General features: G+C 41.3%; 1 protein-coding gene across 2 annotated transcripts in view; it reads right to left on the bottom strand.

Annotated features, from left to right (window-relative positions):
* The window catches only part of FAT3 (FAT atypical cadherin 3), a 636,217-nt gene that overhangs the window by 486,186 nt on the left and 133,056 nt on the right, over window positions 1–16,975 (bottom strand). For both annotated transcript variants that reach the window (XM_045577545.1, XM_045577546.1), the window contains exon 2: window positions 9,195–12,503. In XM_045577545.1, coding sequence (XP_045433501.1) covers window positions 9,195–12,486 — 3,292 coding nt within the window. In that variant the 5' untranslated portion in view covers window positions 12,487–12,503. The remainder of the gene's footprint in view (window positions 1–9,194; window positions 12,504–16,975) is intronic.

The raw sequence follows: 16,975 nt of genomic DNA, 5'->3' as shown, positions 1-16,975 counted from the left end.
TTGAAGTTTCCAATCCCTATGGAGGACCCTGGCAGTAGATCTCATGGTTAAACATTTTTGCAAAAGTAGTATATTTTAACAACAGTAACTTAAAATTTATTTCCTTTTTCCCTCTGATGACATTTTGCATCGTCAGGTAGAGTGGCTGCAGGCATTCGGGCCATCTGTTCAAGGGAGAAACGAGTTGAGGATACATTTAGTTTGAAGTCAGTGGCATATGTTTATGTGGTTCACCATCAATTCCATGAATAGTCAAATTGTTGTTAGTCATCCCAACTTAGAAATAAATGGATTCCAAAAACACTCCTACTACATACGATCCTGAGACACGTACCACTATAGCATGGAAAAGAAGGACTAGTACTTGTGTCACCATAGGAACACCTCCTGTGGTGACCAGCTCTGGAGTTGCAGAGGTCGGGGAGGAGAGAGTAGGCTCAGAAAGTACAGAGCCAGAAGCTGGTCTGAGGAAAATTTGGTTCTTGCCCAAAGAGTCCAAATGAAAGTTCTCTATTGAAATTCAGCATACAAATAATAAATGCCCGATAATTTTGTTTCTTTTGTTGATTAGATTCTCCTAAATAAGAATTTAAGAGAATTTGTATGAAATGCCTGACATACCTCTGTACTACTTTTTCCTGCACAGCCCTGTAGCAGTATTAACAGGGATATATTTGTTATAGCTTATATAAGATATTGGATAGAGTTTCTTTTCTAAATGACACCAATATAGAAAATTAAGTTACATTACCAATAACAAGTGGCAAGGAGAGAGAAAAACATTTCTAAACTACCAATAGTAAAACACAAATTTCAATCAATAGCACTGCAGCAAAACAAAATAACCTTTCTGTACTTTCTATTTTAAAATTTATTTTTTTCTGTGTGTTTTGGTTAATCCTTACCCAAGAATATTTTTTCCCATTGCTATTCAGAAATAATAGAAAGGAGGGAGGGAATGAGGGAAGGAGACTTTAATATTTAGAATCAGGTGGAGAAAAACCTATAAAAATGATAGAGGCTCTATTTTATATATTTTGGGGTAAAGCACAATGCCTTTATGTTTTTACCATAATATCTTGTGTGTGTGTGTGTGTGTGTATACCTCAGATTTTTAGCTTAATTCCTTCAATTTTAATTCACTTTTTGACCCAAGACATTTCATATACAATGGTTTTCTAACTCACTATGATTCTCACTAGCATACTGCTTTCTAAAAGCAACTAGAATATTACCTACGTTATGCAAATGAAAACCTGTGAGTTTAATCACAAAGACTGGCCTTAGAGAAGCCACTAAATCCTCCAATGTCCAATGGGGAAATCGGGAGAGCCCTATTATATTCAATAATTCATAGACCGGTGCCCAGAATTTAATATAAATTGAATTGAATGCTATACACCACTCTGTGTAGATTGTGTCTGTTGATAAGATGTACTTTTATAAAAAAAAAATGGCAAGCTAAAAATACAGACGACAGCCCATTTTAATTTTCATTTCATTTTCTTTTCAATGAGACATTGTGAATGCAGTGGCATCACAGAAATATTTATTGAGCTCTATAATTCTTCCAAATGTGATGACAAATAAAAGTATCTTCAAAACACTTGTAAAAAATACTTTCGCAAGACTGGGATGAGATGCAAGCTATCCGGAGTCAGCACATTTATCCTACACCTTCTAAAAACCACTGATATGTGAGGTAATCAGTTGGTAGATTTTTGTACCCTCTGCTTATTAGACCCCTGAATTTCATTCTTGCTCACTGAAGAAAGAAAAACAATGGAGTTTCACTTGGCACTGAAGAAATAACGACCATGGTGTGAAGGGCCAGGTAAGCCATTAACAATTTCCATTACATTAATAAAAGGAAGTCCAATTTCAGAGGAAAGATTACGGAGTTTCCAGATTGTTGATTTGCCACTCTATTTGAATTTCGTCTTTATGGTGGTCATTATTTTTATCACTTACTAGTTACACAGGGACAATAGCAGCTCAAACTTGCTACATGATGCAGGCATAATTACAGATTTGAACCAACAGTCCTCTATTAAAACCTAAATTGCCTTCAGCCAACAGTTAAGGAAAGGTCAAGAAGAAGAAGGCACCTGCTGAAAAGAGTAATAAAAACATGCTGTTCATTACTTTCCAGAAGCTTCTAATCCTTTATCCCACCTGGCTTAGATGATAACCACTAAGTTCGTCTGAATGTTGTAGAGTGTTCAAGGCTCCAATGGGACACATTATTTTTCTCTCAAATAATTATGTTCAAAAAGTCTAGAACGTTAGGTTAAAAATCCAGATCCAAGAAATGTTTCTCCTGTCAGTTGACCATAACTTCATTTCTCTCCTTTGCTTGCTCTGGTCCTACGGGCAAATTTTAAGGGTAAGCATGCGGCAAACTTCATTGAATCTCTTTTGACTTCGATGGATGGAAGTAAAAATATCATCTCAAACAAAGAATGAGGATGGGGAATGCATTTACTCTGGGACTGTCATGAATTGCACCAAAGTCCCCAAATAACACCTGCTTTCCTTATCCAGGAGACGTTACTAAGCAAGTTGGAGGAAAAGAAGCTGGAAAGACGAACAATCACCGTAAGACAAGACATGACTTCCAGTGCCTCTGAATGGAAGAAAAAGAAGGCTTCTTATTATGCAAGATCATGTTATTATGGGAAGTACCCAACACTTTAAATGCTTGGGCTAGGACAAGTGGTTCCTGCTATGATCAAAAGCTCCTCATATCTCTAATTCACATTTTCCCTTCCTTGTTTTTCATTCACTCACTCTTTTAAAAAATATATAAATTTTATTAATTTTTTACAGAGAGGAAGAGAGAGGGATAGAGAGTTAGAAACATCAATCAGCTGCCTCCTGCACACCCCTTACTGGGGATGTGCCCACAACCAAGGTTCATACCCTTGACTGGAATCGAACCTGGGACCTTTCAGTCCGCAGGCCAACACTCTACCCACTGAGCCAAACCGATTTCAGCCATGCACTCACTCTTAACTAGCTGATGACTACAGACCGAGAATCAGACTCAGCACTGGCACCCAGAAACCAGTGCTTCAGTTGACGTAACTAAATAAAAGCTGCTCAGTTTTGTGTCTGAATTTCTCTCCGGCCACCAGTTGACATGAATCTTCTCTCCGTAGCAGATCAAAGTACCGCATCTCAACATTTGGGAGTCTGAGAGAGATCCTGATACCACACCATCCATCCAGCTGCTCCACCTTTTCCTGTGTCTGGTGGATGAGAATCTCCAGCAAAGCATTTTCTTTTCAAAGCAGAAAAGATGGGGAACTAGATGAGGAAGCAAAGCCCTCTGCTCTGGTCCACCTTCTTTCTTTGTGAAGTGAAAGTACTAAATAAGTCTTCTTCTGTTGTTTCTCCAGGTCTCCAGCGGAATGTGCTAACACAGAGAACAGCATCATAGAGATTGGAATTAGCAGGAACTGCTAGACTGCATCAGCTTTAGAAATGATTTTAAACTTAAAATCTGTTTTAGGATATTTACATAAGAAACATATTTTATCAGTCAGGGTCCTGTCAGAAAACAGATGGTACACTCAGACTGGGTAATTGAGAAGCACTGAACAAATAGACTGTTTACAAAGGTGTGGGCAGGGTGTAGAAAAAAGTAATCATAATTAAAAAACAGATGCTGTGCTCCAAGGGTTGATAACAGTTGGGAGCTCTTTCTGCTCATCAGTAGAGGGGCGAAGCCAGTCCACAGTAACCAGTGCGGGATGAGTCAAAGGGAGAAACAACCTGAAGGAACTCCCTTTCCTCCCCTCCATGTTCCCGCTGGCAGAACCAACAGACCGTCAGGGAGCCAAGCAGCCTGCAGGCCGAGGAGCTCAGGCTCCTGGACATGAAGCAGAAAGGAGGGTGGAGAGTGAATCTGGGATGGCAAATGGGAGAAAGCCAGCACAGGTACTACACACAACCATACAGTCACCGTTATGGTTGAAATAGTCTGTACCCAAAAGGAGTCTTTAGTGTTACAGTGCTTAATGACTGTGAGAAACTTACTACAAGTGTCTATTTGAACCAAAGTGCACATTAGACCTAAGCCTCTGCTGATTCTATCAAAACACTGGCGATAAAGGAAGCATTCTCGGCTCACATAAGCTGGGGAAATGCTGGATAGAACCTCAATATAAAGAAAGATCAACATGAGTGCATGTTTTTCCTTTTAAAGTACCAGATGTGTAAAAACAAGAACACAACCGTCCCTATCTTATGGGACAATGGAATGAGACCATCTGTAGGAAGCATTTGCACAGAACTTGTCACTGTGAACTGCTGCTGCCATGGCCACCAGCATCATCACCTGCAGCTGCACTCTGACCTCTCAGACAGACTGGGAAACTTCCTGCTCTGCAAGGCCCAGGCATTACACCTGCATGTGTCTCTAGTGCTTGGCCCAGGGCCTCACACACAGGCAGCACCCAATTAATTTTAGGTCATAAAGACCACAATGAGAGTTGTCATAGGGTCTGTCAGGCTATATTATTATTTAATGAGTATGCATCCCTCTTCCTCCCTCTCTCTGTAGAAATATTCTTCCCTGTCCCACCTCAACACTGAGCTTACCCCCAGGACCGGCTCTGGCTAACAGGATGTGAGCCTGTTCCGAGCAGAGGCTTTAAGAGGCACTGCAGGTTTCAGAAGCCCTATCGCAAGTCTGACTGCCCCTGTGAGAACATCACACCCCAGATAGCTGGGCACGTCTTCGGCCTGCATCCTTGCAATGGGAAGACATGCGGAACACACACTCAATTCACAGGCTGCAACAGTGCTGCTTTGACTGTTCCCCAGTCTCAGGATCAAGGAAAAAGTCTGTTTTGATAAGCCACTGAAATTTTGTGACTGTCTATTATGCAGCCATCATGATATAGAAAAATGTGACCAATACATGTTCATAAAGGTTATTACGGCATGCTGGAGTGGACAGAGAGTGACTAAAATGACATTTGGCGCCCATTTCTCTGGAGTTCCAATCCCAGCTCCTATAACTTCCAGGTGGACAAGTATCATTAAACCTGACCATGCTGAACTACTATGACAATTATGCACAGTGTCCATAAACCACCTAGCACAGTGCATGAAATACAATAAATACTTGATAAATGAAAATATATATATATATAATTAGCAATAATGGATGGCATAGATATCTTCCCAATTATAAATGATTAATGTCCTAAACTAGAAATTATTTATCTCAATTAAGGATTTTTTTAATCTCAAGTAAATAAAATGGTGAAATCATTGCTTAAGTTTACAGCTTGCAAAAGGACCTAATAGAAAGTAACAGTTTAAAATAGACAATGTGTGCTTTCTTAGCCATCTAAAACCTAAACATTACACAATATGGATTCCTGTTGTGTCAAAGAATAAGAATGCATTCTTAGTGAAGGAAACAATGATTACATTGAGACTTCCAGACTAGTAATTTAAATTGTGATCAAATCCATCCTGGTTGGGCCCCACAGTTAATCCATTTATTGTGAATATTATTACACATTTATTAAATGCCTGTGAGTGGGAAAGAATTGCAAAGGTATGGTTTTGTTCACTGAATTCCAGAAATTACTAAATGAATCAACTAATCCCAGCACATGCAGTTTCACAAAACAGGAGCATGCAATTACTGAGGCACAGAAATAGATTTCTGATCCATTGGGAAGGCATTCAGAAAACTATCATTGCTAATAAATAACAAAAAATGTATCTGGATTGTAACACTCGACTAACAAAGAAATTTACCTAAAATATGAATGCAATTCCCTGCCTTTCAAGAGAATAAGGAAAAGGACTCTATGGAAAAGATGTAATCTGGTAGACACTTTCCGAAGAGGCCAAGTAAATTTAGGGTAGTGTTTCCGAACCACATGCAGAGGGAATGCTTGGAGTGCTTGAATGAAGAATCCTGGGCGCCTAGCCCAGACCTACTGAATCGGAATCTTTGGGACTTGGCCCTGGGAATCTGCATTGTTAACAAACTCTGTAGCTGATTCATGCACACTCCTAAATTTGAGAACCGCCAGACAATGTGAGCTATTAAGTAAACTTTGGCAGCCGACTGAAAGGTTCTTGAAAGACAAAAATCCAAACAAGTTTAGGCCATTCTATGCCCAAGGGTCAAATGGAGACAACAGAGTCTGAACTTCTGTCTCAGTAACAGCTGCAGGGCTAAATAGCTGTTCCCTCTGCCAGCAGCACAAGCCATGACTTTTAACACTGGGGAACCAAGAGCTGATGGATCCTTCAACAGTCGTGCAAACCCACCAGCACCATGGTGATGACTTCTCTTGCTGGGCGTACATTTGCCAAGCTTCTTAGCCCTAGCATCTCCCTAACACAAGTCCAGGCAATCATTCCTCATCAACATCTTAGAGCACATGTGTCAAACACAAGGCCCGCGGGCCAAATCCGTCCCGCCAGGCCTTGCAATGTGGCCCGCACCTCGCTGTCATCACTGCACTCCGCTGCGTTTCCATCACAATGACAGTTTATGACTGTTCAGTAAACCATTCGGCCCGCGATTTAGGCTGGATTTTAGATTTTGGCCCCTTCTCTGATTGAGTTCGACACCCCTATCTTAGAGGCTCAGCTATTAAAATCTATAAGAGGTGAGAGGGGAAAAAGTAAGATGATTAAGAGTATTTTTATAAGGAAATTCTAACCTTCATTAAAACCTTTAACATCAAGCCCAAACATTTTTTCCCCCTATCATATAGAGCAACACATAGTTTTACTAAGGGAATGAATCAAAATGAAAAGTGGAGAAGGACAATGCCACTATAGTTTTAAATATTAAAAATCCTCTAGAACTATAAATCAGAAACATTTTTAATGAATGCCCCCCAAAAGAGCAATGGATTAGGACAGATCCATCTGTGTCCTCCTGTGGGCATGTGACCGGACATGACTTCCGTAGCTTCTCTTTAGCCCAAAGGAGTGAATGTTTCCAAGAATGAGCTTTTAAGTCATGCAGCAATGTCAAAATGTACAGGGCATTGCTATCATCTGTGGAAAAGTGTGTTTTATTGTACTTTAGAATCTTACAGAACAAACGCAGAGCAGTGAGTTTTTTTCTCAACAGCGGCAAAGGACATCAAACTCCTGAAGCCAAGAATTATGAGGGAAGCTATATCATCAGAGGAAAGGATACACACGTTTTTCTGAAATAACACCCAAGATGAAAACAAAATAACATGGTACAAGTGGAGAACATCCACGCCACTTTCACCAAATGGTTCCTGCTCTTCCCCGTATCGGGCTCCATCAAGATGAAATGTCCTAATAAAACAGCTCAATGCGGCTTCATGTCATCATCTAGCTAGCAGTAGTTAATGATTCAGTCCAATGCCTTCGTGCTGACCTACCTGCTCACATCCACCTGAATCCCAATGCTAAGCTTCTCTAACAGGAAAGCCACCCAAACCATGGGACTCTAAGGAAGACAGAAAGGTAAGTAATGACCCGTGTCAGCAGCCAATGAGCCCAGGGTTTAAGGACTTTAAAATCTGTTTAACACTTTATTGTCTTACAGATTTTAGATCAATACCAAATTCAAACATATGTGGGAACATGCAAGGAAGTCCATATTGGCTTTAGAGAGTAGACAGCATACTATACCGCAGCACGCAGACTAAGTTTGAAACTTGTCTCCAGTTACCCACCTTCTCTGAATGTCAGTTCAGGAATTCGTTATTAGTTCTACTCATGGGGCTATTGGGAGAAATAAATAAGACACGATTCTAAAGCCCTTCAAACCTTTTACTGCCCACTGTAAGTACTCAAAGAAATCATTATTATTAGTAGTAATAAAGTATTAGCACAGAGTAGACACTCAGTAAAGATTACTTCCCAGCCTGGCTCATTTTGAATGTCAAAAGTGAAAATATATTCCAAATCATAAAGCAAGTTATAGACAATAAAATAAGAGTAGGTGGCTGAATCAGAACCCAATTTTCTTGACATTTACCTTTTCCTTTATTATGGCTGTGAGGACAAATTTTATCATTTAACATGCCCATAATCAGAGCCCATGTATATACAAAAATTACAGTTTAAATTTGTGAGGGTACACATGTTGTAACTCCTATCCAATATTTCATAGAATGCATCAAATCCTTTTTCTGGTGTGATTGATGTACAGTTAGCATCCCTATATGGGTCTTCCACTTCCTGTTTTAATTATCATCATCATTACTGGGAACAAAGCGCCCTGTGAGTGTTGTTGAAATTATTTAATACAGAAACATGTGTCCTGAAGACTGTAATGTGCTAATATTACCACTTACACAAGAGTAAAGAAGACACAGCTCCTTTCTTGCAATGTCTGCAATCCAAAGTAGACTAGAAAAATGTACAGTGCTAATCAAGGAACATATACATATATGTACCTGCCCAGGCACATGTACATTTAAAGGACACATAATAAGAATAACAAAAAATAGAAAAATATATACATATCTGTATGTATGACGGAGGTAGGTAGGGGACAATAATAATATTGGGTAAAATTTGCCCCATATTTTAAAATATAAGTTAATTCTTAAAAATAAAATCTTAAAATAAATTTGTTTATTAAATAAAATCCACAACATGCCAGCTCTAGTCTACCATGAAAACATCTGTAAAAGCATGTCTCCATATGTAAATGGAGCATACAAGGTGCAAATGCTGTTGCTCAAGGGGCCAGATGTGCCCGTGAAACACGAAGACCAAACTAATGATATCACTTCAGCAAAGCACTATGGTAAAGGGAAAGATCAGTACACAAGATCCATTTGAAAATCTACTTCAGGCTTCTAATGTAAAGCCACTTCAAATGTAATTTACTTTGTCAAGGCCCTTAATTTAGTGAAAGTCAAAAGTGCAATCAACAAGGGTGAAAATTAATTACGCTTATCAAAAGATAATCTAGAAACAGTGCTACCTAAGAACAAAAAAACAAGGACATCTCTACTGAAAGTAATGACCGTTACTGCATAAGCAGGTCTTATAAACCAACACATCCTAAGAAAAAGCTTTTCCTGGGTCACCTCCACACCAAATACAATCTCAGTTGTCATTCTCTTTTAGCATGCGAGAATGTCCATTTGCTTTTCCGTTGCTGACCATTTGTGAGAGGCAAAACTTCACTTCTGACACAAAAACATTAAACTTACCGCTTTCATCGTCTATGCTGAACCTTCCCAGACCACTGCCATCCCGGATGGAGTACTGGATCTCCCCGTCCCTCCCAGAGTCCTCGTCTCGGGCAGCCACCTGCAGCACACTCGTTCCAACGCGTGAGTTTTCTTTTACAGATCCAACCACGGCGAAGTCTGGGAAATAGGGGGTGTGGAGGTTTTCATTGACATCCACCACCTCCACCTCCACAAAGGAAACCGACGACAGAGACACAGGCCGCCCTTTGTCCTTTGCCCGGACCGTGAGATTGTAGAACTGCTGCTTTTCGTAATCCAGCTCTTTGCTCAAACGGATGGCGCCACTTGCTTTATCGATCTCAAACCTCCCATTGTAGTCATTGACCAAAGAATAGCGCACTTGACCCCCCAGTCCAAGATCTGGATCGTGGGTCTCCAGCCAAGCGATGACAGTGCCCACGGGAAGATCTTCCAGAACCTTCACGCTGTAGCTGCTGGGGATGAAGGCTGGGGAGCAGTCGTTGACATCATCCAAAAACACCTTCAGTGTGACAACGGAAAAGAGCTGCTGGCCACTCTCCGCCTTGTCTCTGGCCTCTATTTTTAATGAGTAGTTTGCTTTGGATTCCCGGTCTAACTGATCGGCTACATAAACGATGCCAGTGGAGCTGTTGATGGCAAACTGCTGTGTGTCTGTCAAGACTGAGTAAGTCACTTCACCGTTAGAGCCCAGGTCTTTGTCCCTGGCTTCCACTTGTATAATCTCAGTGCCGATACTGGAACTTTCCAGGATGTTAACCATGTAACTGTCTTGAAGGAAAATGGGGCTGTTGTCATTAGCATCCTCCACATTGATGGTCAGCAACCTCCACGAAGATTTCTGTGGGTTTCCTAAGTCATAGATGGTGATGTTGAGGAGATAGAGGTCTGTGTGCTCTCGATCCATGGGCATAAGGACTTTTAGTTGCCCGGTCTCCATGTCAATATTAAAGCAACTATCTATATTGCCATCCGAGATTGTAAATAGCACCTTCCCATTGAAGCCAGAGTCGGCATCGTAGGCTTTAATCTTCAAGATGTTAGCACCAACGGGAAGATTCTCCTTCACAGCCACGTCGGAGGGAAAGGACTTGTCAAAATGTGGCCCTTGCCTATTAATGGAATAAAAATCAAAAAATCCATCCTCCAGATTCAGTTTCCCGTTTGCTTTTGCCTTAAGGAGCAGTTTCTCTGCCAGCTTTTGAGCCACACGCGTTTCTCGGCAGCTGAAGCTCTTTGAAGACACCTTCCCGTGCAGGACTGAGATGTTCACGGACATGGGGTCCGCAAAGTGCTCCCCATCGGTTGCTGTAATCCTGAGGGCAAACTGACCGTTTTTCAGGCCGGAATTCATCAGTGACTTTTTCAGCTGTAAAACGCCAGAGTCGGGGTTTAAATAAAAGAAACCAAGTTCATTCCCAGAGATGATCTTGTACTTCACCAGTTCAAGTTCATCAATATCGATGGCCGAGACGGCCGTGATGTGACCCCCCACTGGGAAATCATAGGAAAGAACTCCCTGGCAGGCCACCTTCTCAAAGAGAGGGGTGTTGTCATTGACGTTTCCTATCTGAATGGTCACGTTCACCTCACTCTCATGGCGATAGGGGGAACCCCAGTCAGAGGCTCTGACGATGAACCTGTACGTTTCTGGAGAGGACTCAAAATCCAGCTCTTCCGTGGTGCTGATCACCCCGGTAAACTGGTTAATGGCAAAGGGCAACATATTCAGGCTGGCAATGCTGTAGGTGATGTACCCATTTTCTCCTTTATCCTTGTCGGAAGCGGAAACCATCAGAACGGTCGTTCCCACGGGAACACTTTCGTTCACAAAAGCATCGTACAGCGGCTGCTGGAACTCCGGGGTGTGGTCGTTGGCGTCTTCTATGCCGATGGTGACCTGTGCTTTTAAATCCCCCTCCCTGTTGGTCACCACCAGTTTATACACCTCCTTCCTAACGGTGTTCAGCGGCTGCGCTGTGACAATCAGACCTGACCGAGGATTAATTTTGAAGTACTGTGCATCCTCCCCGGGAGACAATTTGTATTCCACATCCAGCGGTTCGGGACTTAGCTTTACTATAGCAACCACAACACCGGGAGGGGAAAACTCACTGATGCTCACATCGTACATTTCTTTTTCAAACCTAATGGGGACCGTTTCCCTCCTGGGGTTGGCAATGTGGACTGTCTTTACGGCAGAGGATTTCTGAGGCGAACCCTTGTCTTTTGCTTGAAGCGTGAGGTTGCAGCCGTAGGGAAGGCTCTCCCAGTCGACCGGTTTTCTCTCCTTGATCTTATACTCGTGGATCCACTTTCCTTCCTTGGCCAGGAAGAACTGATCTAAAGGGTCCCCGGCCACAATGGAAACAGACTCGATCTCTCCATTGGCCCCCTCATCCGGGTCATCGACTGTCACCACCGCGTAGGTTGGCTCTCTGTCCAGCGAGAAAGGAACATGGGTGACGACGTGGAGCGTTGGGGCGTGCTCGTTGATCCGTTCAATGTGAACATAGAGCTTGGCAGTGCTGCTCACTCCGTTGTTTCCGTAGAGTTTCATCCCCCGGTCCACAGCCAAGATTTCCAGATCGTACCTGTTCTTTTCATCGTAATTTAACCGTCCGCTCAAAGAGATGACACCACTCGTGGGGTGAACTGAAAAGAGGTCAACTTTGCTTTTGAAGTAGTAGTAGAATTCCCCGTTGGAACCGATATCCGCGTCTGTGGCCGTCACCTGGGCCACACTAGTCCTCAGAGGTGTGCTTTCCGCTATTGTAACAGAGTAGGTGGTGGGTGAAAACAGAGGCCTGAGATCGTTCATATCTAAAACCTGGATATTCACTTTGGTCCATGCTTCCAAATCCTCCCCTCGGACAGAGCCTTTGATGATCAATAAATAATTGTCCTGAATCTCCCTGTTCAGTATGGCAGAATTCCCACCTTTAGTTCTTATTCTGAGAAAACAGAAATCGGCAATGATGACCTCCTCGGCTTTGAAAAAGCCTTCCTCGTCTCCAGAGACGATTCTGTATTTGATATCCCAGGACAGGTCAATTAAGGTGATGCCCATCCTACTCTGACTGTTGATGTAGGTCCTGGCTGCCGAGTTCTCATGCACCGTAGCATTGTAAACGGAATGTGTGAAGTGGAAGCCCAGGGGCCCGGTCCCCGGCAGCCCCTGGCAGGCAGTGGCCAAGAGCTTGAGAAGCAGGAGGATGAGGCAAGAAGGAGGAGGCCGTGTACCCACACAGTATCCCATAGTTCTATCCATCACATCATACTTCCATCCTGGAGGGAGTCAAAGAGAGAGAAAAACAAAATACGTTAACTTAGAGGAAAGTGGGAGAAGACCTAGGAAATAATGGTTATGAAACAGTGCTATTAATACTTTCATTATAAAACCTTTTTTACCATATGCAATGAACATATCATAGAAATGTACACTTGAAACTGATAGCATCCTATTAACCAATGGCACCCCAATACATTTCATTTAAAAACTCTTTTTACTAAAACATAAATACAATTTAAAAAGTAGAAACCCTTCTACACAATGACAAGGAATTCAAAATCACTAGGATTTATATCAACTTTTTCATTTTTTTAAAAAATACCACTTATACACTACTGATGGAATAATTCCTTTGTGAAAGATTTCTTGCATTCTGAAGGTCAATTTAGAAACATATATACTGGAAGAATTAAAAATTGCATTTACCTTTGAATATGGCAAATAATTTACCTTTCATTTTATCCTATGAAATTAATTATACAATTATTCATTTATTTATAGCTCAGTTTAAAATACAAAAAAAAATTGAAAAGATACTAATTGCTTATCAACAGATAATCAAATAATTTTTGGCATATTCATAAAGTGAAATATTATGCAGCCAGGAAAAATAATTTTTAATTAAAAAGACATGTGTTTTCAGATGTAATAAGATATAATGCTAAGAAAAAATAACAAGATCATAGAACAGTTTGTGAGGTATAATTCTATTATTATTTAAACATCTAATGTACAGCTATATTTTTATATTTAGAAAGGATTATCTGTTTAGTGTGATTTACATTCATTTTTAACATTTCTTCAATTGATGTTACTCATTAATGGTTACATAATCACTTCATAACTATTATCTTTTAAAGAAATGCATCCAAGATATTATCATCGTTTGTTGTGCTGACTTTTAAATTGATCGAGATTTATGCATAATCCACCACAATGAGAATGAACAAAACATCTCATAAAAAGCAGACAGAACCACCCCCAAGAAGCTGTACCACCTAAGTGATATCCGTGAGTGGACTGTGCTACTCAGAATAAGAACAGTAAGATTTTTTTTTTTTTTGGGGGGGGGGACAAAAATGCAAAAAACTAAAGGATTGTAGGAAATTTATTTTCTTAAGAGTAATTTAAAGAATGATATCCAATTATTTTATCAGTCTATTCAATTGCCATAGTCACTACAGTTCTATGAATATGCAGATTAAAAGATAAAAATATTGTTCTATTTTTTTTTTTTTTAATCTGTCAAACATTTAAAACAGAAGGTGGGGAGGAAGGGGCTATTTAACAAGAAACAGCTAATTCTATTTACGCTCTCATGGCTTAGATCTTTAGAATCCCCCAGTTTATGGTCCCTCCACTAGGGCAAACACTGCAGGAACTCACATGGCCTTTCTTCTCAATGGGGAATGTGGGGAAAATCAGACATGGGGAACTAAAGGTTTTGCACATTGTGAGTGGGGCATTGTGTCAGGCATTTTTCCACTTTGTTACATTAATCCTTATAACAACCCTAAGCTATTACCAAACTATGTTAGAAAACGGAAAGAGAAGTTAAACTATTTGGCTGGATTACTATCCCAAACATCAGAGGCCTCCGTCTTCCCCTGGTAAATCATAAAGCTGAATCTCAAACCCTGGTCTTTCTTATTGCAAAAGCCATGCTTTTCCCCATCACACCATCTTCCTCTCTAAATTATTTGCAAGGAGAATGAAATAATTAAAGCCCCCCCCCCAAAGCATTTATATCATAATTTAATTCCATTAATCTAGGAAACATGTATCATTGATGGGAAAGCGTAAAACCCACCCACCTTCTCTATTTGGTTATCTCCTTTCTGGTTTTAAACTAGTTCCAATTACTGGCTGTAAGCTGAAAATTTTCCTACAGAATTTTAACACCTAAAAATATTATAAGTCATTTTGTAGTTTGTAGTAGTCTCCCCTTGCCAAGGGGGATACTTTCCAAGACTTCCAGGGGAATGCCTAAAACCACAAATAGTACCGAACCCTATATATATTTATACAATGTTTTTCCTATATATACATAATTTTTCAGTTATAGAAAGTACTTTATGGCTTGTCTTTGGCATATCCAAATTGCTAGGATCACTACTCTAACACTTTGGAGCCATCTATACATATATAGAGAAGCCTAAGCGACCGTTTGACCTGTAGCTATGATGCACACTGACCACCAGGGGGTAGATACTCAGTGCACAGGCATGGAAACATGAAACAGACAGATGAATCTCAGAGGGAAGGAGTAAAGGAATCTTATATGCATACTAGAGGCCTAGTGAAGACATGCTTTGGTAGGAGTCCTTCAGCCTGGCTTCCAGGGACCAGGCCAAAAGTGGCAGTCTAACATCCTGCAAGGGGTCCAGGCTGAGAGACCCCACCAGTGCATGAATCCATGCACTGGGCCTCTAGTTCTCAAATAAAATAAGGGTTACCTGAACACTGAGATACCATGGCAGTGGCTTAGTTTATCATGATGGTGACTACTATGTCGCCACCATTCCTGAGCGTAAAGGGTTTAGACACGCTGGACAAAGAGACAATTTACATGTAGGAAAGAATGGCATGAGGTTTCATCACTATACTCAGAATAGTACCCTGTTTAAAACTTATACATTGTTTGTTTCTGGAATTTTCCATTTAATATTTTTGAACTGAGGTAAACTGTGGGTAACTAAAACCTTGGAAAGTAAAACCACGGATGAGAGGGGAACAACTGTATAAAACACCTTCACATCCTAGGTCGACAGGGCACATGCTATTATACCCTTTCTATAGATGAGCCCAGCAAACCTCATCTTCCTGGTAGCAGAGGCCAGTGTTCGGGCTCTCTCCACACGGAACAAGGCTCTCTCCCCCTATTTTTCCGCCAAATGCTGCCCTTCAGGAAACCCTCATAAAGCACAATTCCAGACGTGCACTGCCTGGTTCCAGCTTGCTATTCTCATCTGCTTTAATAGCCAGGAAACACTGAGTAGGCAGGTAGAAAGGGTACAGCTTCATACATGGATTTCAGAAGCAGAATAGACAGTAAAAATGAAAAGCAGAAATGCGGGATGCCTTTTTATAACGGGGAGTTAATTTCACATGCAATCCCTCTGCTGTCTGTCCTTAGGAAATGTCTCGGGAGCTTAGCGTGCGAAGCAGCAGCGTGGATGGGGTAGGTTCAAACGGGACCAACACTACCGGAGGTGCCTCTCTGTGGAGCACACAGTGAACCATGGGAGCAAGAGAGCCCTCCTTATGGATCAGGGGTGTAAACCGGAAGAGGCCTTAGTGATACTTCCTATGCCTCAACAGACTCCTATTTCACCATCTGAGAATGCTCCGGGACAGGGAGGTATTTTTAGGTCCACTATGACTATAATAGAATGAGACATGGCTCTCATCAGGCAATGACCAAAGGCCATGCATATCCTCTCCAAGTAGAAAGCAGAGGTCTGCTCCTTAGCATCCTCGGGGGAAATACCAATACAGTTTCTGCCTCATTGCCCACTCACTGCCGGGGGGAGCAGTTTTGCTGACACTTTCCTCCAAGAGTCTGAACTCTGTGGTCAACAGGGAAGAACACAGCTCCAGGGGCAAATTCAGTTCAACAGAACTTGTTTTCAGTCTGTCCACTCCACCCCCCACCCCATCCCCATTACCATCCTAAACCCAGACTATAGGAAACATGAAGGGAGGAGCAGCAATTGTACCTCACCCTATTCCCAGCACCAACACAGCAGGTGCCACGTAGGAGGCATGCATACTGGTCTGAACAAAGCATGAAGGTCCAGATTTACCCAGAAGCCTTTCCTGCATTCAGTTTCCAAATCCGCCCAAAATAAGCACATGTACTTCAGGAAACAGAACCAATGAATTATTCAGGCTCCAAAGAGCCTTAAAGACGGCCTGGTCCAATCTCCTGAGTTTACAGATGAGGAAACTGAGGCCCATAGAGATGAGGTGACTTTCCTAACCCCAGGTCTCAGATCTCCCAGGTACTGACAGAGCTGGTGCCATGCGGAAACATGTGTTAATTGAATTACTTTTTCTCTGAGTTACTTAACAATTTGAGAGATGTGGTTTTATCATCATTTGGCAGCGATAATCATTTTCTGATACCTTATTACTCCCCCTGGCCCTACTCTCCCCTCTAAGAAGTTAACTGTTTCTAAGTAAATATTTACGTGCCCAAAGGGGACAGTTACTTTTACAAACGCTTCTGGTAAATCCTTCAAAGCACAGAATGCTGTCATAATATGAAAAAAAACATCATTCAATTTAACTGTTCTAAAATTGGTATGCTGCTTGCTAAGTTTTTTTTATTCTTCCCAGCAAGACACACTGCTGGAAATTCTTTTCTTATAAAGATAAAGCAGAATCAATTATCTTAAATGCAAGTAGAAATGTCTTCTAACCAAACTGTCATGGAATGAATGGTGTTATTGTGTACTGAAATTTG

This window comes from Pipistrellus kuhlii, unplaced genomic scaffold (genome assembly GCF_014108245.1).
Source record: "Pipistrellus kuhlii isolate mPipKuh1 unplaced genomic scaffold, mPipKuh1.p scaffold_m20_p_9, whole genome shotgun sequence".
NCBI lineage: Eukaryota > Metazoa > Chordata > Mammalia > Chiroptera > Vespertilionidae > Pipistrellus > Pipistrellus kuhlii.
The sequence above is the reverse complement of the archived record's forward strand: the minus strand, read 5'-3'. Positions and strand labels throughout refer to the sequence as shown.